Source organism: Rosa rugosa, chromosome 1 (genome assembly GCF_958449725.1).
Source record: "Rosa rugosa chromosome 1, drRosRugo1.1, whole genome shotgun sequence".
NCBI classification, from domain to species: domain Eukaryota; kingdom Viridiplantae; phylum Streptophyta; class Magnoliopsida; order Rosales; family Rosaceae; genus Rosa; species Rosa rugosa.
The window spans coordinates 58,534,350-58,552,829 of NC_084820.1; the positions used below are offsets into that span (position 1 = coordinate 58,534,350).

Sequence of the window (18,480 nt, forward strand, 5' to 3'; positions counted from 1 at the left end):
TCGAGCTCGATAAAAAACAAATGAGCCGAACATGATCACTTTGGTATTCGCTCCGGCTCGGCTCATTTACACCCCTACAGACTGAAATACAAAAAGCATCAAGATCCAACTCGATATTACTGGATCCTCCTTTAACCCTCCAAAAGAACTAAACCGCGGCCCAGGCCCAATTTAAACAAGAACACTTTTGGTCTTTCCTACTATTCGGTGGAGTAGGCTAGTAACAGTCTCTTTAAAATCATAAACACTCTGAGGTGCTGCCATGGAGGTTGGCGTCTCCCATCTCCACCTCTGCATTTCTACCCATATTAATGCTATCAATACCACCCATCATCTCTTCCTCCTTCAGTTACTGCTCCTGTATCTCTATCCATCCAAAGCTTATGTCTTCAATGCTTTCGTTTTGGACTCAGTAATTGGATTGTTAGGTGATTTAGGAGTTATATATGAATGAGGCTTCATTTACTGAACTTTCTCAGCAATGTGTTAGCGATGTTCAGATAAGTTTTTTATTGATTCTGTTTTATCTTTTCTTACCTCTTCTGTTCATGATTGCCATCAGTACTTGCATTAGAATTTAGATAGACTGTTCTGCATTTGATTATCTCCATCACTTGTTTGTAAGAGTCTTGTTTTCTGATCTGTAGTTACAGAATCAAATCATATGAAATATGGACATGTCATCAGCTTCTTATATACTGAAGCTGGAATCTTTGTCAAAAGAACAATAACAGTAACAATGATCCTCATTAAGAATTGTTATTTTATTTTTTAGTCCAAGTTGGACTGAGATGGGGTTGGCAATCACGTTACCAATTCAAAGTTCAAAGATTGATAGGTGGGTAGTCAACTCTCTCAATTAGACTAGTTGATAGAAGGTCTACTTTCAATCACAGGAGGATGTTCAGTTAATTAATCTTAGTTTGGAATAACTGTCCAAACCATGTCAAAGAAGACCCAGTTGGATTAACAAGATTGGACTGATCGATGTGTTGATTCTTTTGAAGGAAGGACAGGGAATGGCGGCGGCCGATGTTGCTCAGTTTCTGTGGAAAAAGTTTTTGAGGTCTCTTGTAGATTCGGAGTCTGAATTATCAGGTGCTATGAATCTCTTCTCTTATTTTGAAGCAATCAAAAGTGTCTTGGTAAACACACAGATAATTCCATTTTCTTTAGAAATGTTGATGCCATGGAACGCGTCATGGGAAATGAGTACTTATGTTTGGGCTAATGCTTATCTGTCTGAGCTCAATTACGCATTGGCAGAGTGTCGAATCTTTGCAAATGAGGGCAGGGAGATCAACAAGAAGATTTTAGTGTACAGTCCTTCCACGGTTTATTTCCTCCTAAAGATGAAGAGGCGGCTGACCACACTGAAAAGGAAGTTTGTGATTTTGGTCTCTAATGCAAGGGAGCAGAAAGAGAGGAACAACACCGTCAAACGTTTGGTACTACTTACTCAAGCGAAAGTGGCTGTAAAGAAGAATTTAGAAGAAATAGTAGTACTTCCTAATGCAAGTACACTGGAGATTCATGAATTGCTTGTTGATGCAGATCGAGTTGGATTTACTCCAATTGGAATAGTAGGCATGGCTGGCGTGGGTAAATCTACTATGGTGCAAGAGGTTTTGACTTTTCATAGAGTCTCAACTGAGTTTTCGCCCATAGTTTGGTTATGCTTGTCGGATATAATCCCAGAAAAAGAACTAGTAGATAGTACTAGTGCCAGCATCAGCATTGTGACATGCATACTTGACAAGTTGGGCGAGAAAGAAACAAGTATTTCTGGACTCGGCCTTGATTCAGTCTTGGAAAGGCTCAACCATATTTTATCGGCTAAAAGGTATCTGATTGTGTTGGATGATGTGTGGCATACTATGGAATTCTACTCGGATATAGGTCATAATCTTCCAGAAGGTGAGAAATTTGGTGATCGCCTATCACACGGATTACCCAAGGATTGTGGTGGTGCGGTCATTGTCACTAGTAGGATAAGAGAGGTGGCTCAAGACATGGTAGGCCAGAATAATGTATTTCTTGCTAGGCCTTGGGACAAAGGATGGTGCTGGATGCACTTCAGGTCCTTTGTCACGACGAAAGCAGAAGGTTTCGGTGAAGAAAAACGTTTTAGCATGTCAAATTGGGAAATAGTGCAGAAGATTGAAAATGAAATTCTGGATCAAATTGGTGGTCTACCATCAATTGCTAAGGCACTCGCAGAACTAATAGTTGAAAAACGGATTAGTGAGACTGATGATAAGGGGTACCTGGTTTAACTTTTAGCCTTTTCTTTCTGTTGTTTATGATTATGTATACATATATAGAGGACTTTAGATAATTCATCCTAGAACAAAGCTATTTTATTAAAATTCGTTTTCTTCCCACATCTCCATCCTCTTCGAATTCTACAGCTCTCTTCATATTCCTTTACATAAAGTCCTGTATATGACTCATTGTCATCTCTGGCATAGCTGCTTCAGTTTAGTGAGTTCCACTTGAGGACACCAAAGAAATTAACTGACACAAAACCTAGGAGCTATTCTTACCAAATTAGCTTATGGGATACGTCATTACCCCATCAGGGATAGAAAGCCTATTGTGAAGCTAAATATTTTATATATATGTAACTCAGGGAACTCTCGTTTTGGTTATTTTGGTTTCCATTTGGTTGTTGACTCTTCTTGTTGTTGATTTTAATGTTGCTCCTCTAATTGTTTGTTTCTTTTTTTTTTTATTAGTAAAGTTTTCCTCATTATCATGGATTTATCAGGAAAACAGGGGGAAAAAAAGACTGACCTTATGAAATACGTTAAGTTTTCAATACCAAATTTATATCTACATATAATAAAAAAAGTGCCAATATTGTAGGTCTGCCCTGAAGGAGATGTTGATACCTCATGAATTTCTTATTCATCGTTCATACATATTTGTTCCAGTCAACGAAAGGAACATAAAATGGATTGCTGATAAAACTGACATACCAAAATGCCCAGTCTTCGTGTTTGTTGATTTAAAAATGGAATTCTTTGCAGTAAGACTTCTGGAAGAATTTCGCTATCAGCTTAATCAAGATCAGGTTCTTTCTTTTTCTTACTTTTTGCTGGATAACTGTGGCTCCTTGAAAATGCATTTTCAATTCTATGACTTTTAGTGAAACTAAAATGTAAGCTTTATAATTGTAATCATGCATGCCTTTTGACTTTGGTTTTATAGGCTGAAAGTATATTTTGTTTTCAAGGTTATTGCTGTTCTAGACCAGAGTTTCGTTAATAGGCAAAAGATAAAGACAGAGGAACCAGAGAAAGCGCTAAAAGAGTTTTATGGCATTCTCGAAAATCTTAAGTGCAAAGGACATAAATTTGCTGATGAGATTCAAAAGAAGATGACAATTATGGTGAGTCACAAATTCCTAAAATGCCATTTTTTTCTTTCTATTTTCTGTGATTAATTTTGTGGTTCCAGTGGTATGTTTCTGACATATATTGCTGCTCAGATTGTTGGCGGGGATGTTTTTGCTAACTGGTTTATGGGAGTTATCTGTGATCTAAAATTGCCAGGCTCACCCTCCATTGTTCCTATAGCATTGGGAATCAAAGCTAACATTGCAAGTTCATTTGGATGGGTAAGAGATTTGTCATTAATTTGTGTATAAATCAAGTTATTAAAGCATTTAAACTTATCTAATTTCCACATGTACCATATATGTGTTTTGCTAAATTCCAGGAGTTTGATGCTGATAAAGTACCAGTGAACAAGATTTTGGGGATGGTACTAAATCATGCAAAGCAGATGAAAACAGACAGGTACTGAAACTTATACTGTAATATAATCTTTTTCGGAAAACTATCTGGTGAGCAGTAGTTTGCTGAAACTAAGTTCTCGTTATTTTAATGAATTGGATTTCAGCTGGCATATCCTCATTAAGGTGAAAGCGACAGCTCATCAACAAATACCCTATTGTTTGCATTTATTTCATGAAGCAGATATGGAAAATGAGGTAACAAGTGCTCAATTCTATCCTTAACAAGCACATTACTTCGAGATTTACCTTTTTATATATTTTTTAATATCCTTTTTACAATCGTGAGATCATTAGTGAGTTTACAGTGAATGAGGCATCTTTTTTTTAATTAGCACCTTTTATTTTTCTCAGGATAATACGACATTAATATACGGAGGATTTTGGAACTACTTCAGCTTGGGTAAGCCGTAAGAGTTTCTCCCTTGTTAATCTTATTTTCTTTAGAAGGTGGGAAAATCTTTTGATTTCCTTAACTTCACAGTCATCTCATGCATCTTTTATTCTTTTTCATGCATTTGTACATAAATAAATGTATGCATATGTCAACACAGAATAGCATGTCCTGTTCAAATGCTGAATATTGTGTTGCTTATGTTGTATTAAGTTTAAACTGGTAACTATGTATGGATTCAGTAACAACGGTTTTGATGCAAAAGTCTCTATATTACTGTTTGCTACCAAAATTTTCATCGTGAAAACAGGTAAACCACATTTTGTATCTACTTTTTTTATTATCAAGTTTACTTTTAATGAGAGCTAGCTTTTCTTAAACAAAAACTGAATTTGTTATAGTGTATGTAACTATTTGAAAGTGGTTTAGTTTATGCATCTATATCCAAGATACTGTAGCAAAGGAAGTTTCAATCTCAAGAATTCACCAAGAGATTAGAGCTTTGCTTGAATTAGGAGTTTAGGACAGTCAATATGCTTGATGCAATATAAGACCATATTGATGACCTTGTTTTTGGCAATGCAAAGCTCAAATGCAAAAATGAATATATCAAAAATACTTGTATCTTCATGGGAAGTTAGAAAATACTCAAAATAGTGAAAGCAAAATATTTGTTAAATACAAGAGCTCGTAAACATGTTCTGAGCAAAAAAAGTCTCCCATTTTCTGTAGGAGTCGATGACCCAAGGTTGTATGGAGCTTCCCGCTTTCGTCATACTTCAAGGTAGTTATTGCAAGCCAATTTAGATGATATAGAGCTTCCTGCTTTCATCCTACCGTAACAAACACTTGATACGTTATGATCTGTATTTCAAGCCAAGCTATATCAATAGATAAGCCTTTCATGAATATATAAACATCTTATATCAAATTATTAATTTAATTCAATTTTAGTAATTTTAGATTAATGTTTATAGTACATTTTTCTTTTATTATAAGAATATACTTTCCCTAATGTACAGGACCTTAAGCATCGCACTTGCAAAAGTAGAGGTTTTGAAACATCATGGTGATCAGTGGGAGGTGCTTAGCATTCCTAGTAGGTAAACTATCAAAATCCAATTCACCTTATTTCTGCTTTTGTTTATGTGAACATTTACATCTTAGTTAAAATATGATCACTTAATTCAAGAATCAATCAGTTTATTTTGCATTGCTTCCATTTATATGATCGTGAAATGAAAGAAAATAATTGTTGAGAAGTCGGAACAAATTTTCTCACCACTACATTCAGCCCTTCACCTTGGATAAGTTTAATGTTTTGGAATTCATGGAATACTCATAATGTGGTAGTGAGCAAATCATACTTGACATATATACAAAACTGAAGTTCATCATTCTAAAGTTATTTCTTTGACATACAGCATCAGATCAATTGTTTGTCTTAACTTGCCTAGTTTTCTTGGTGAGCTAACTCCTTGGACGACAGCAGATATAAAGAAAGATCAAACAGTACGTGAATGTTTTTTAGTTTTTATTTCTGTGAAATACATAGTTGTTGTTTGTGTGATTGGAAAATTTAATCAGGTTTTCGTGTTTTATTACTACTTTTTGTTGAACTTATCAATTAAAATTTTCTTGGTTGATGAAATTGAATTACAGAGAGGCCTGTCCTCATCTTTCATAGATGATGGATATCTTGAAATTATTGGTTCAAAAGATGATTTACTTTCCCAGAAGAAAAGGTGGATACGCCTTGATCAGGTCATAAATCATTTGAAATTGTTGTGTGTTCAGTACTTAGTTAAGAGCTCTTTGTCTTTCAAGTTGAGGATGCCTTCATTGCATGGTAGTAGTTAACCTTATATTTTGTTGCTAGCTAGGTAAGAGAAATTCGCTTCAAGTTTATTGAGGATTCAGTTGAGGTTGTAAACATGATGATCGATGGAGTACTGTGGAAAAAAACCCCACTTGATGGTTTAGTCGAGATTGAAATCTCTTACAACTGTCAAGTTAACATTCTTGTTAAACAAGATTACTCAGCAAGAAGTATCCATGACTCATCGCAACCCTGTGGGTCAGAAACTGCTGATGATGACGATGCTAAAGGACGTAAGAAGAGTGGTGGAGCAAGCACATCAAGTTTCCTCATTGATGATAATGAGCTTGAAGAGAAATCTCAAGGACATAAAAAAATTGGTGCAGCAAGCAGCTTTAAAATCTTCGAGGAGGATGACATTAATTAGTTACTGAAGATTACTCTGAATGACGTGAGAAGATTGGTGAGACATCCCCTATTGTGATGACAATGCTGAAGATTACTTCACTGTAGGACATGGAGTTTGAAGAAGCAAGCAGTTCCAAACACCCCTAGTTCTACAGGCTGTGGAGTGAGTTTTCTCCTATATATAGTTTGGTTATGTTTGTCAGATATAATCCCAGAGAAACAAGTTGTACTAGATAGCATTAGGTTCAGTATTTTTAGAATTGTGACATGTATTATTGATAAGTTGGGTGAGGAGGAGACATGTATTTCTGGCCTTGGACGTGATTTGCTCTTGGAAAGGCCAACTATCTTCTATTAGGCAAAAGGTATGTCAATTGCGAAGGTGTACTTAGCCTTTTAAATATTCAAAAAAGTAAATTGGACGTTTAATAAGTGGGAGAGGTCAAAATATCAAATTTGGAGGTCAAACTAGAATCACTCCATCTTAAAACCTAAAATTTTAGAAAAAAAAGCTGATTTTTGTAAAAGTAAAGCAATCGGCAATTCCAAAGTAGGCCAAAGTCTATCCCGGACCGCTCCTTTTTGCTTAGGCAAAATGGTTTGCACTTTAAGGCAAAGCCACTTGTTTTTGATTTATGGCAAAACTATTCTTTTACTATGATGATGGTAATAAATTTGTTAGACTAAATAAGCTTTTTAAAGATTAAAAAAAAAAAAAAAATTCATTGACATGATTGATAATTATACTAATTTTGAGTTTTCTTCTTTTGTATCGCTTTTACAGTATCAGGTCAATTCTTTGTCTCAACTTGCCTTGCTTTCATGGTGGACTAAATCCCTGGCAAATAGGACATTCAAAGAAAGATCAAAAGGTGACCGGCCAAGCTTTCACTGTTATTGTTTCTGTGATCGGCATCTATTATCAGGCTCATTATTCGTTCACATATTGACTAACTAAAATTCTGCATGTTGGTTGAAATTGAATAAACAGATCGAGAGGCCTGACCCCATCTTTCATAGATGATGCACGCCTTGAAATTATTGGTTCCAAAGATGACTTCCTTTCTCAGACGAAAAGGAAAGAGTGGATTCGCCTTGATCAGGTCATACATCATCTTCAATTTACGTTTAGGTTGCTTCTTTCTTTCTCTTTAGAATTCTGAGCTAGCTTGTTGTACTGTACTGTCTTTCAAGTTGAACATGCTTTGATTGTGCATGCATGGTTTGTTTTAGTATATGTACGTACGTGCATTTCCTTAGCATATATGATTTCCTTATTATGAATTATCTAGCTAAGAGCCTAAGATGTCTACCCAAATTGTTAATTCTAGCAAGAAACTGGAAACAATGTGCTACTGAATAAAAACCCAGTTCTAGATGTAAATCATGTAATAGCTAGTTGCTGGCATTAATATATTACATCTAGTTTATTTCAGGGTGCTTTTGCAATTAAAGTCGACCACCAAAGAAAAACTTTGATTTGTTCTCTTGCATATCCATAACAAGAAGATGATGATCGAATTGTGTTTTCTGCCCTTCTATTAGGTACGGGGAATTCGATTTGAGTTTACTGAGGGCGCAGCAGAGGCTATGAGCATGAGGATAGACGGAGCACCATTGGCACTTGATGTCATCACATCGATTGAAATCTCTTATCACGTACGGTAAACTCAACATCCTTGCCCATCCAAATCGTGATTGCCCAGCAAAGAGTACCCACGAGTCGTCACAACCCCGCGTCTCTGAAACCGATGTTAACAACAATATTGCTAAAGATGGCTCCTCTGGAGGACATAAGGAGCTGCTGGGTGTAGCAAGCACTGATTCCAAACTTCCCATTGATGATAACAAGGCTAAAGACCACTCTGAAAGCCATAAGACGATGGGTAATGTAGCAAGCAGTTCCAAAATCCCCAGTCATGATGGCAATGCTGAAGATTATTGCCATGAATGGCGTCATAAGAAGTTTGGTGCAGCAAGTACCTTCAAATTCGATCCTGATTATAATCCTTATTCTGATTCTGATTCTGATTCTGATTGTCCGATTTAATAAGAACGAAAAACAGAGCGGTAGACAACGTGATGATTAGTAATTACTGTGGTCTGTATTAATAATTGACGAAATTATCCTATAAACTTGGGTGCAGCAAGCACTTCCAAATTAATTTTAAGGTTCTCCAACCCTCATTTAATTTTATGAATTGAACATAAGAAGTACCACACTCAAACCTCTGAAAAACATTCGAATTTAAATGTATGAAACTTTGTGGGACAATTTCATATCCATATATCCAGATTTCCTAGAGGTGTAAAACTAGACGGCACGTTCTAAACATGAACTTTAACCCCCAGCCAGAACCATTTAGCAGAGAACAACACCAACTATTTTACACCTCCTTCACGTTTATATGACATTGATCGAGGTATTACATAAAGTATATGAAGAAGAACTGCAAAACCCGATGATCAGATGATTATTATCAATTAGTCACTGCACTCGGATGTCTTCATCCAATTTATAGCCACTGAACGGAACAAAAGGAAAGATTAACTATAAGAAAACACTATAGCTTATCAAGTAACGCTTACAAAGAAGAACAACACCGACAGTATGTAAGAACCAAACCGAAAATGAGCTATTTATTCATTCATCCAAGAATGAATCGAAAACATCAGCCTTTGTTATCTAGGAAGTGCTGGTTGAGGAGCTGGAAGGCTATACAAGGATTTCAGCTGCCTACTGATGAGCTTACTGTTATGGAGAGCCAGCTGAAGTTCCAGATCATCAGACCACCATTGCTCTAATCCATGAGCTTCCAGAAACTTCTGGTTTCCCTTTGACATCACAAATAGCTTTGCTGCTACTTGCCCAGTTGTTGAACTTGGACCCACATTCTCCTTCCCGGCATTATTTCCTTCTATTCCATCAGGGTCAGTATAAGAGCAGCAGATGTAATCACTATTATTTACATAAAGATGAGGAACCCATTTTCCCAATCCTACACCAGGAGGACCCTTTAAACCTGATAACCAGTTCTTCAATCCAAAACCAATAGCCTTGTCCTCCTCATTATTCACCTGAGTTTCACTACTCATAGGAAGCATTGATTTAAATCTCTTCCAAGCAAATCCTGCTCTCTCTCCAATATTTCGGAAGCTCATTGCCAGAGAAACTGAAGGTGGATTGAATAAGTGAGTCTCTACATACATCCCTTCTTTAGCTAATGCCTTTCCCACTTGTAGAGCAAAACCAGCTCCTAAAGAATGGCCTGCAATGCATACATTACTGCTTCCATACCTTTCTGCAACAGTTTTCAGAGCCTCCAGAGCTACTTTGAACCTGATAGATCCCTTCAAGCTCTCCCAAGCAAGAAAACGAAGGTCATCTTCGATATCCCTTCGCATCGTTGGGCCTTTGAGTAATGTTCCTCTAAGTGCTAAAACAGCTCTTGGTGCCCCACTGGGTCTCATGACTACAAAATCCGCAAGTGCTGCAGATCGATCCCACTCCAGAATTGCACCAAAAATGGATCCATCCCTTTCATCAATTAAAGTTTGTGTTAGTTTATACTTAAAAGGTATCCACCACTTTGGGGCAAGAGCATTGTCTGCATCTCTGTTCTCCTGTCTATCAAGTTCAAGTAAGTAGATTGCTTGTATGAAGCATGCAATGACAGTTCTTTTGTAATTCCCATCCTTCCTGCACGAAAGAAAAACCACTCAATTCAACAAAATTTTATAACCAAGAAGCAAGGATACATAAGGCATGCCATGCGATAAGGCAATATTTACTACCTAAAATGAAATCCACCAACTTGGGAGTAAGGAATATATTCATATCAGGAGATCAAGCATTTGATTTGATAATTCTAAATCCAAAAAGGTAAGTTAACAATACCAAAATAACCACAATCAAACTAGGGTGTACAACCAGTAACGTAGTAAAACATACCAATTAGGCAATTACAGAGTTACCAAATATATACCCAACATGGAATCTAAACTGGCAAAATTACCTTTATCTCATTATTAACCTTTCATACAAAGACTAGTAAACTGGTATGAACTCAGATATCCACAAAGCCAGTAACACAAATAAGGAAAAATTCAAAACAATCCTTGATAAACGGGTAATGGATCAAACATATGTGATTAATCGCAGCAAACATAAAATGAACAGTCCTAGATGGATAGATCTGAGAATCTGAGATCCATCCTAATTTATCAAAGCTCTAATCAAAACAGAAAACCCAGTTCCAAATTTAGTATCTCTCTACCCAAACCAACAAATTGAGCCTGAAACCTATTCATTCTTATCTAAATTTCCAACACACCCTCTCTGCCACAAATTTACACCATCAATCTCTCATCTTTCACGAAATTTCTCAAACACAGAGAAAACCCAAGACTCCAGAAATGTAAAAGACTAAAGCTTTCATATCAAATTGGTCTCCCAGATCATCCAACCTATCCAAAACCTCATCAAATGGAAGAACCAAGCACTAAAACCATACCAACTCACAAATAACCGAAATGGGTACTTACCAACTGGAGCTGATATTGTCTCTCCAATTGGGGGAACACAATTTCCGAGGACCCGAAACGTGGAAAGAGTAGGGATGAGGCTGCGCTTCCACAACTTCCTGAACGACGCCGCTTTTTTCCATTAACACGGCGGCGGCACCGCCTGTTTCTTCTTCTGGAGCTTCGCTTTGTTTTGGGGCTCCTTGCATGGTCTCAGATGTGGGTTTTAGGCGGAAAAGGAAGGTTTTTTTTTTTGTTTCTGGGTTTGAGATGTGTGGGAGGGTTTTGATTTGGTATTGGATTCGATGCCTTTAATTGAAGACGGTGATTCGAAACGCCTGGTTTTTGTTTTTGTTGGTCTCCTCCACCCAACGGTCATATTTCTTATCAGATCATTGTGTTCAAAGTGAAGTGACCGTTTCGTCCCTGTTCGAATTTTGCAACCCCTTGAGGGGAAGGAAGGAATATGCTTTCCATTTTTTTTTTGTTCTTGCCAATTTCTTTTTTCTTCGTTTTAGAAGCAATGCCCCCATGTTTGTCTTTAAACGTACGTCTAAACGTTTTTTTTTTGTCGTTAGATCATAAGAAAAATTTGGCTATAGATCTAAAATTATGAAACGAGAAAGAAAGATTCAAACTCTAATCGTGAATGTAACAGTACAAGTTATTAATTTATTGTTAATAAGTATACCATTGTTTTTGTACAAGTTGTACAATTTAAACGAACTCTAAGTTTCCTTCTCTACGTTGATGTATGCAAAGGTATGAAAGAAGTACAATTTCCCCCTTCTTCATTTCTTCAAGTAGAGCAGAGGAAATATATATAAAAAGCATTTCTTAATGGACAATATATATGAAGGCTATATTGGTCATTTAGTGGGACGTCCCTTCCTGAGGCTCAGGCATTGGTTTGCAAGTTGAATTTTATTATGGGCGGTGGGGCACCGTGGTTAACGAAGTCAAAGGCAATGCTCAATTTGGTTTCCTTAGTCTCGAAGTTCAAATTATTAGGAGGAAGGATCCAAAAAAAAAAAAAAAACTCTGGGCTGGTTTAGTGAAATAATTGCAAAAATTTAAGAAGTAATTACTATGGAATGTGAGGATGTTAATTGCAATGAAGGAGCTTCTCCCCATTTTGGAGGGATGTGTGAATGTGCTTTAGCTTGTGGTACATCTGTGTGGAGGAGGTTTTTCCCAATTTTTAGCCCAATACCTTATAAATTGAGGTGGGTGTAATGCAACAGAATTTTGGAGACCAACTGAATTATAGGCCTCAAATGGCATGGCAAAGGAACCTTGTAAACTCACTGGTCACACAAAACTATGGCCCTGAGTCTAACTGCTGCTTCTCTATACCCAAACCCTTCTTTCTCTTCTCCTTCTTGTTCTTCTAGTCCTTGTTCATTTCTAAACCCAAAGCACAGACCCCCTCTCAAGCCTTACCCTTATCCATCTTCTTTCAGAACACCTGCTGCTCAGTCTGAGGGAGCTGAGAGTTGGATTAAAGAGGAAGACCGTTCTGCTTCTTCATCTGGTCAGTATATATAATACGAAATATTGTTCGCTTATCGTCTTTTAGTAGCATATAATGAATTCTGTTGTTCTTTAGGATGACTGACTTCTCTGTATGTTTCTTACAATTGTTTGGAACTTGGTTCAGCAAAGTATGATTCTACACCTTTACAATAATGTCAAGTGCACCAAGGACTATGGTGATCCTTTAAATACTAATAAACTGGAAGTTGGCCTGCAAACCATTAAGTTTTATTTGCCTATGATCAGATGGAATTTTGAATTAGATTGTCTTTCATGGCTTAATAGAAAGAGGCCTTATATATGGCTAAACTCATAGGACTAAACACATTACTAATTAGCATAATTGAACATTTGAAGCACCTCTTAGGACTAAACTCATACTAGTTAGCATAATTGAACATTTGAAGCAACCCCTGTGCAGCAAGTTGCATATTTTCTCAATTTAGAAGCATCATGGAACTGCATACTCTGCCTGTACTATACAACAGTCGGTACTCATCATCTTCGAACACTTGCTTTATCTGGTTTGGAATTAATCATTAAAGTCATAGAAGCCTCCAATTTAATCAAAACAGCTTCACCTGATCATTGTTATATAGCAATGTGATTTAGCAGTAGTATAACATTAACAGTCTATTTAGTACTTCGATTTTGTAAAGGTTAACAGGTGTTTTAAGTTTTAACCAACTTCTATTACTATAGTTTCAACTTTAGATAACTAGATAAGTCAACCTTCGTTCACTTTCCATCAGTAGATGCTGTTTTGGAGTTGATTAGCTGAAATTTAGTGACAAAGATGCTTAGACTAAATTCAGAGTATGCTGACTTCACTCTAAACACTTCTGATATGCCTGCTGTTACAGGATCTTCATCATCTGCTCAAACACGTCTGGATCTTTTGGAGCAACTTACCTCAACTAGCTCATCAGTTGACGGAGGTATGCAAATTCTGTCCATAAATTGAAACAGGCATGTCATATGTGTCTCAGAAAATTTGAAGAAACATAATGCTAAGAATTACATATTTGATTAATTTCTAGGTTATGAGAGTGATGCTAGCTCCCGAAAACTTACTATCCGTGAGCAACTAGCACAGTTGTTTGGGGATAGAGATGATGATTTCACAATTCCACTGGGTAAAAAGTTCAAAAAGGTGAGTCCCAAGGTTTTAACTATATCACAGAAGCGGAATATCAGAAGACAGGCTTACTTAAATGAAGTATCTCAGAGGAATGATTCAACTTTCTTTGCCACCATTGGAGCATTTGTACTTGTTCCACCTCTTGTAATATTAGGAATTGCTATAGCAACAGGCTATGTGCAGCTAAGTTTCCTTAATTAATTTGGAGATGCAGTGCTTCATAAGTTCATATATTTCCTCTCTTTCCCTTTTATATTAATTTGGTCAGTTGCAGTGGCTTTACTTTCTAGTAAGGTGGTTTGACCTGTTGATAATAACTTTAGTATCATTCATGCACCCTTTCTAAGAGCTCAGGATGTTCTCTCTTACAACATTGCAGCTTAAAACTGTACTTTACGTAACTGTATCTGGTTTCTGTTAAGTTTAGTTAGCTTCAGCAGTGAGCTGTGCATGAAATCAAAACTATTTCATTTTGGCCAGAGATTCTATATCACTTATAGTCTGAAGTATCTTAATGAGCTTGACACAGTTAAATTCAACTTTGGTAAGTTCTGCATTGTTTGTGTGGTTAATGAAATCGCAAACTTCAAATACTGGTGTGTTTTCAGCAAGCTAGAAAACATAAACGATTCATCTTATTATTCAAGAGATCCTCATCCCAACACCCAATTTTCACCTGCTATGAACACCATCACCAAGTTCCTATTGAAAAAAAAAAAAAAAAAGGACCTAAAGATATATATTCTGTATATAAGAAAAATAATGAAAAAGGAAAAAGGAGAAATTCCATGTTACTTAAAACAAGTCATTTGGTACTTGCTTTCTTAACAAGACTCTGCCAGGGCAACTTCCTTTTGCTTGTCTCTTGGCAAAAGCACTTGATCTGTGGTGGCCCCTTTTGATTCATTACCCAAACTCACTCCTTGCTTTTGTATATAAACCCATTTGTCTTGGAACAGGTAGAAGAAGGTAATGAAACATACTTCAGCTGTGAAAACTATGGTCCAAAACTTTATGCCTTTTGATGTCTTCTCATGGTAGGCTACTAAACCTGTGTATATGTTGAGTACCCCAAGCAGAGATATTGCAGTTCCAAGCATCCAATGCACCAAAAACCACATGCTTCTTCCTTTGGACCCCCTGTAGAGGATTAAAGGAAATCAAAACCATTTAACCTTTTGTATTCCCAGTAAACCCTGTAACCTTCAAATGAGGACAAAGTGGACATCTGGTAGTTTACCTTTGTGGCCTTACAATGCCGATTAGAGCTTGCAGCCATATCAGACCATAGAGGCCAACCCCAATCCTTTGGTGCCTATTGTTGAAGGAGTTGTTGAAGTTTCTGAAGGACATTACAGCTCCTGCTGTTGAAAGAAGTAGAGAGAGTATCTGTTGCACATAAAGTACCCAAATTACATTCTAGTCATGTGGTAATCAAAACCCAGCACATCTAATTTACTTGATATGATTTGAGATATGGGCAAATGAAGCACCTAACACTATAATTATGTTCCACAGATATACCATCTGCTAAGTTTCAAACAACCAGAGAACAAAAAAAAAGGATCAGAAAGCATTGAACTTTCAATGAACCAGGAATTTATAATCATTGTCTTCTCTTGGCCTCTAAGCATAAATGATAATCTCCTTGGATATAAATTCTTTTGATTACTTAATTAGTTTTCAACTAACTAATAAGTAATCATTTCACCTTTAATCTGGCTTCTCCACGTTTGGAAGTAAGACTAACAGTGGGGTATTTAAAACTAATAAACAAAGTCTGGAGCATAATTTTATTCATTAACAGTGTCTTTTTCAAGTGAAAGATATCAAAAATTATCAAAATGTAGTGGTTAATGAAACAGGAAATAGATGAACTTGCCTCAGATAAAGCATGAACGTAGAACAGAATTCTGAGTCTTCTTCTACATTGCACTCTGTGTGACATTCTAATGGCCAGTACTCCTACCGGCATCAAGAACCCCATTGAAGCCCAAAGCAGAAACCCATGAAGCGTAATTTCGAATGATAGTTTGCGACTCATGTGCTACAAAGTCATCACCAAGAATCTGAGTAAACACTGAAGCATTTGAACTGTAATGGAAGCATAATAAGAACATAAAAGCTAATTCATACCTTATGAATGTGTTCTTTGTGATTGCTTACACCTTTCACATGTTCATGGGATGAAGTGAAAAGTGGTGAAACAAGAAAAAGAATACAGAAGAAACCCAAGTTGTGCAGAAACCTCATCCTGCTTTCTCTATGAAAAATGAAGCACAGCCCAACTTCTGGAATAAGCACTTCTTATGCTGGTGAAGCTTGGATGTCAGTAACAGACCCTTATAAGGCTTAGTGCATCACAGCATTTGGATTGTCAGCATTGCTCAACCACATACAAACTAGCTACCCCACTTAAAAAGATTGAGAGATGTCAATATGGGAAGATAATAAAGTTGAAGAAAGGTGGTGAAGAATTCTGAGATTAGTATTGGCAGATGCTGTTTCTTTTTGGATTAAAGAAGGCATAGTGGGATTCTCTAATGTAATAAAGACGGGAATTGCATGGATGGTGATGGTAGCTAGCTGGTCTAAGTGAGAAGACTAGGTAGTGAGAAAGTAAAGTGAAGGATAATTGGGATGAATTGATATTTCAACCTTAGTGGGGTATTCACTACTACTTTGACAGGCCTTTTGGGTGTATGGAACAGAATGTGGAATTTCAGAACAAAAAGAATGTCAGGTTTTCAATGCTCAAAGAGAAAATTGACATTGTGGGTTCACTAGTATACATTATCTTCTGCTTCCCACTAACCCCTGCGCTCCATACCATTCTTGAACCTAGTATAACATATTTCACCAACCCATTGAAAAAAAACACAACCATTCACACTTAGAAGAAGTATAAGACATTGTTCTTGAGCATGCATCAAGTGTGATACATGTATATTTGTAGATTCAAATTTGTGTTTCTCCACAATGTCAGTTAATTTAGATTGTAAAACCTTTTAAACTAGTTTAGGATTTCGGGTGTAGATTATGGGGTTTCGGACTACACGAAACCCTAAACTCGAATCGATAAATGTGTGCTTGAAAGACCCCAATCCACTACTTAAAAGGACCTAATCAAGAAATTAATGAACATTTGAACAAACTTACACACTAAATAGAATGATCAGTATTCAGTACTAGAGGGATATGGATCATCTGAATGATAGTGTAGTATGAGACAGGCGGGACCAAGACAGAGTAGCTCTTGACATCTTTTCTATTGTGGGAAATCTAATCGTGATTGCTACATAGAAAAGCTGAAAATGTGGTCCTCTGTTTTCGAATACTACTGCATTTGATTCTTTGAACTTCATCATCACCATTTGTAACGTCTACTTGTTGTTACATGTTTGTTATAGATTTCTTACTTTTCTTCCTGATAAAAAAAGAGGGACCTTAATCCTTGGGATTCACCAAACTAGTTAAGGAGAAAAGTGCCTTTGCTTTATATTATTTACAAGTTTCTGTGCGCTGAGAGAACTAAGGTAAGATAATCTATATTGCAAATTGTTTTTTCATCTTTGAAATTAGAACTCAAAACATGTACAAGAAAGTTGTACTGTACGATTAGCCTCTTGCTGTGGTCATTATAACAGTTTCAGTTCTGCTTATGGAGCTGATTAATAAATAGCAGTAATCAAGAGATTACGACAAGCTAATCTTTTATATGAGATACTTATGTCTTCAAGAAAACAAGTACCAAGTTAGGACAGAAAACGGAAAAGTATACTCGATGACAAGGGACGAATGTGCTTCTCTTTATAATCATTTTACCGAACAACACAAGATGAATAGTTAATCTAGTCCAATGCCAGTTAGTTTGGATTTATGGTGAGTTATGGTGATTTGTATCAGAACATCTTATTAAGCTAATTAGGAGGTCATTATCCTATATGAGATATACGTAACAAGAAGTATGATGAGGAATGTTGTTCTGTTATTATCACATACTAAAAGGGCATATGTATGTCTTCTAGAAATATATATATCACATGAAATCAATCATAAAAGTTCCTAATGCTGTTGGTATGTCACATATTATTTTAAAAAGCACTGCCCACTTAGAATCACGAGATGACCTCGAAAGCAAATCATCAATGTTTCAAGCAATAATACCTCATATAATTACAAAGTAGAATCAAACACGACAAGGGCCTCTTATTATGACATTCTTAATTTATTAGGACACTACCAAAGATCTTAATAAGACTCATAATAGAACTTTGAAGGATAACCAAGTAGTGTCTTCGTAAAAGTATTTCTTGATTAGAACTCTCAACAACCTCTAATTCCATCATTTGACTTCTGTGTCTACCTTTTCATCTTTTTGAATTTTGAGAATGTTATTCCAAAACTTTCATAATGTTTGCAAACAAGTTTAAATTGTAATTCCCGTTAATTTGATAAACAAGATCGAAACTGAAGCCACATAACAACCCTCACGGATTAGTAAAAATATTTCTTGATTAGAACTCTCAACAACCTCTAATTCCATCATTTGACTTCCATAGCGTCTATCTTTTCAACTTTTGTCCATATTATTTGAATTGTGAAATTTTATCCGATACTGTTATAATGTTTGCAAATAAATTCAAATTGTACTTCCCGTTAACCGAAGCTTCATAACAACTATCACGGATTAAGGTAGTTATGATTTTGACCTAATTGCAAACATTACTATAGCAACAGTGTCAAAATTACGAAAAATGGAAATAGACCGGACAGAAGTCAAATTTTGGTCAAAATACAAGGACCAAAATGTCATTTAGCCATCTTATTGGGCTGCAAAGACACGGCCCATTCTGCTC

At 36.4% G+C, this 18,480-nt stretch overlaps 4 protein-coding genes across 6 annotated transcripts; 2 read left to right on the forward strand and 2 right to left on the reverse strand.

Moving 5' to 3' along the window:
* The first annotated feature begins 288 nt into the window (after positions 1 to 288).
* Positions 289 to 8,579, forward strand: LOC133725707 (uncharacterized). 3 transcript variants are annotated; one of them, XR_009854525.1, is made up of 15 exons: positions 292 to 2,263; positions 2,869 to 3,076; positions 3,239 to 3,394; positions 3,494 to 3,622; positions 3,724 to 3,803; positions 3,907 to 3,997; positions 4,154 to 4,202; positions 4,926 to 4,977; positions 5,216 to 5,296; positions 5,618 to 5,705; positions 5,856 to 5,957; positions 6,077 to 6,785; positions 7,205 to 7,292; positions 7,412 to 7,523; positions 7,966 to 8,579. XR_009854525.1 is itself a non-coding variant. In XM_062153070.1 (12 exons), the coding sequence occupies exons 1-12, from the start codon at positions 1,020 to 1,022 to the stop codon at positions 6,103 to 6,105; spliced, it is 2,313 nt and encodes a 770-aa protein (XP_062009054.1). In that variant the 5' UTR covers positions 289 to 1,019; the 3' UTR covers positions 6,106 to 6,243. The 3 variants fall into 3 exon arrangements, 2 of the variants coding, with proteins under 2 accessions (XP_062009054.1, XP_062009053.1); XM_062153070.1 differs by lacking the exons at positions 7,205 to 7,292; positions 7,412 to 7,523; positions 7,966 to 8,579 and having other exon boundaries at positions 289 to 2,263; positions 6,073 to 6,243; XM_062153069.1 differs by lacking the exons at positions 7,205 to 7,292; positions 7,412 to 7,523; positions 7,966 to 8,579 and having other exon boundaries at positions 6,077 to 6,825.
* Positions 8,580 to 8,952: 373 nt separating this feature from the next.
* On the reverse strand, positions 8,953 to 11,495 carry LOC133725708 (GDSL esterase/lipase At4g10955-like). The gene is made up of 2 exons (XM_062153072.1): positions 10,966 to 11,495; positions 8,953 to 10,120 (listed from the first exon to the last, which is right to left on the reverse strand). The coding sequence occupies exons 1-2, from the start codon at positions 11,151 to 11,153 to the stop codon at positions 9,103 to 9,105; spliced, it is 1,206 nt and encodes a 401-aa protein (XP_062009056.1). The 5' UTR covers positions 11,154 to 11,495; the 3' UTR covers positions 8,953 to 9,102.
* A 684-nt stretch (positions 11,496 to 12,179) lies between these two features.
* LOC133742985 (uncharacterized) lies at positions 12,180 to 14,100 on the forward strand. Its single transcript, XM_062170725.1, has 3 exons — positions 12,180 to 12,478; positions 13,344 to 13,418; positions 13,521 to 14,100. The coding sequence occupies exons 1-3, from the start codon at positions 12,268 to 12,270 to the stop codon at positions 13,820 to 13,822; spliced, it is 588 nt and encodes a 195-aa protein (XP_062026709.1). The 5' UTR covers positions 12,180 to 12,267; the 3' UTR covers positions 13,823 to 14,100.
* Positions 14,101 to 14,212: 112 nt separating this feature from the next.
* LOC133742995 (cytochrome b561 domain-containing protein At2g30890-like) lies at positions 14,213 to 16,202 on the reverse strand. Its single transcript, XM_062170736.1, has 4 exons — positions 15,758 to 16,202; positions 15,504 to 15,668; positions 14,862 to 15,010; positions 14,213 to 14,761 (listed from the first exon to the last, which is right to left on the reverse strand). Exons 1-4 carry the CDS (start codon positions 15,872 to 15,874, stop codon positions 14,446 to 14,448), a joined length of 747 nt encoding a protein of 248 aa, XP_062026720.1. The 5' UTR covers positions 15,875 to 16,202; the 3' UTR covers positions 14,213 to 14,445.
* Between the last annotated feature and the right edge of the window lie 2,278 nt (positions 16,203 to 18,480).

What these genes read in the sequence shown, in the direction of transcription:
- LOC133742985 (XM_062170725.1), top strand. Translation starts at nt 12,268, where the DNA reads ATGGCCCTGAGTCTAACTGCTGCTTCTCTATACCCAAACCCTTCTTTC. An exon ending in CCGTTCTGCTTCTTCATCTG is followed by an intron (nt 12,479 to 13,343) that starts GTCAGTATATAT and finishes CTGCTGTTACAG; the next exon opens with GATCTTCATCATCTGCTCAA. An exon ending in TAGCTCATCAGTTGACGGAG is followed by an intron (nt 13,419 to 13,520) that starts GTATGCAAATTC and finishes ATTAATTTCTAG; the next exon opens with GTTATGAGAGTGATGCTAGC.
- LOC133725707 (XM_062153069.1), top strand. Translation starts at nt 1,020, where the DNA reads ATGGCGGCGGCCGATGTTGCTCAGTTTCTGTGGAAAAAGTTTTTGAGG. An exon ending in ATCAGCTTAATCAAGATCAG is followed by an intron (nt 3,077 to 3,238) that starts GTTCTTTCTTTT and finishes TTTGTTTTCAAG; the next exon opens with GTTATTGCTGTTCTAGACCA. An exon ending in TTGGAACTACTTCAGCTTGG is followed by an intron (nt 4,203 to 4,925) that starts GTAAGCCGTAAG and finishes CATTTTCTGTAG; the next exon opens with GAGTCGATGACCCAAGGTTG.
- LOC133742995 (XM_062170736.1), bottom strand. Translation starts at nt 15,874, where the DNA reads ATGAGGTTTCTGCACAACTTGGGTTTCTTCTGTATTCTTTTTCTTGTT. An exon ending in ACAAAGAACACATTCATAAG is followed by an intron (nt 15,669 to 15,757) that starts GTATGAATTAGC and finishes ATGACTTTGTAG; the next exon opens with CACATGAGTCGCAAACTATC. An exon ending in GGCATTGTAAGGCCACAAAG is followed by an intron (nt 14,762 to 14,861) that starts GTAAACTACCAG and finishes AATCCTCTACAG; the next exon opens with GGGGTCCAAAGGAAGAAGCA.
- LOC133725708 (XM_062153072.1), bottom strand. Translation starts at nt 11,153, where the DNA reads ATGCAAGGAGCCCCAAAACAAAGCGAAGCTCCAGAAGAAGAAACAGGC. An exon ending in GACAATATCAGCTCCAGTTG is followed by an intron (nt 10,121 to 10,965) that starts GTAAGTACCCAT and finishes TCTTTCGTGCAG; the next exon opens with GAAGGATGGGAATTACAAAA.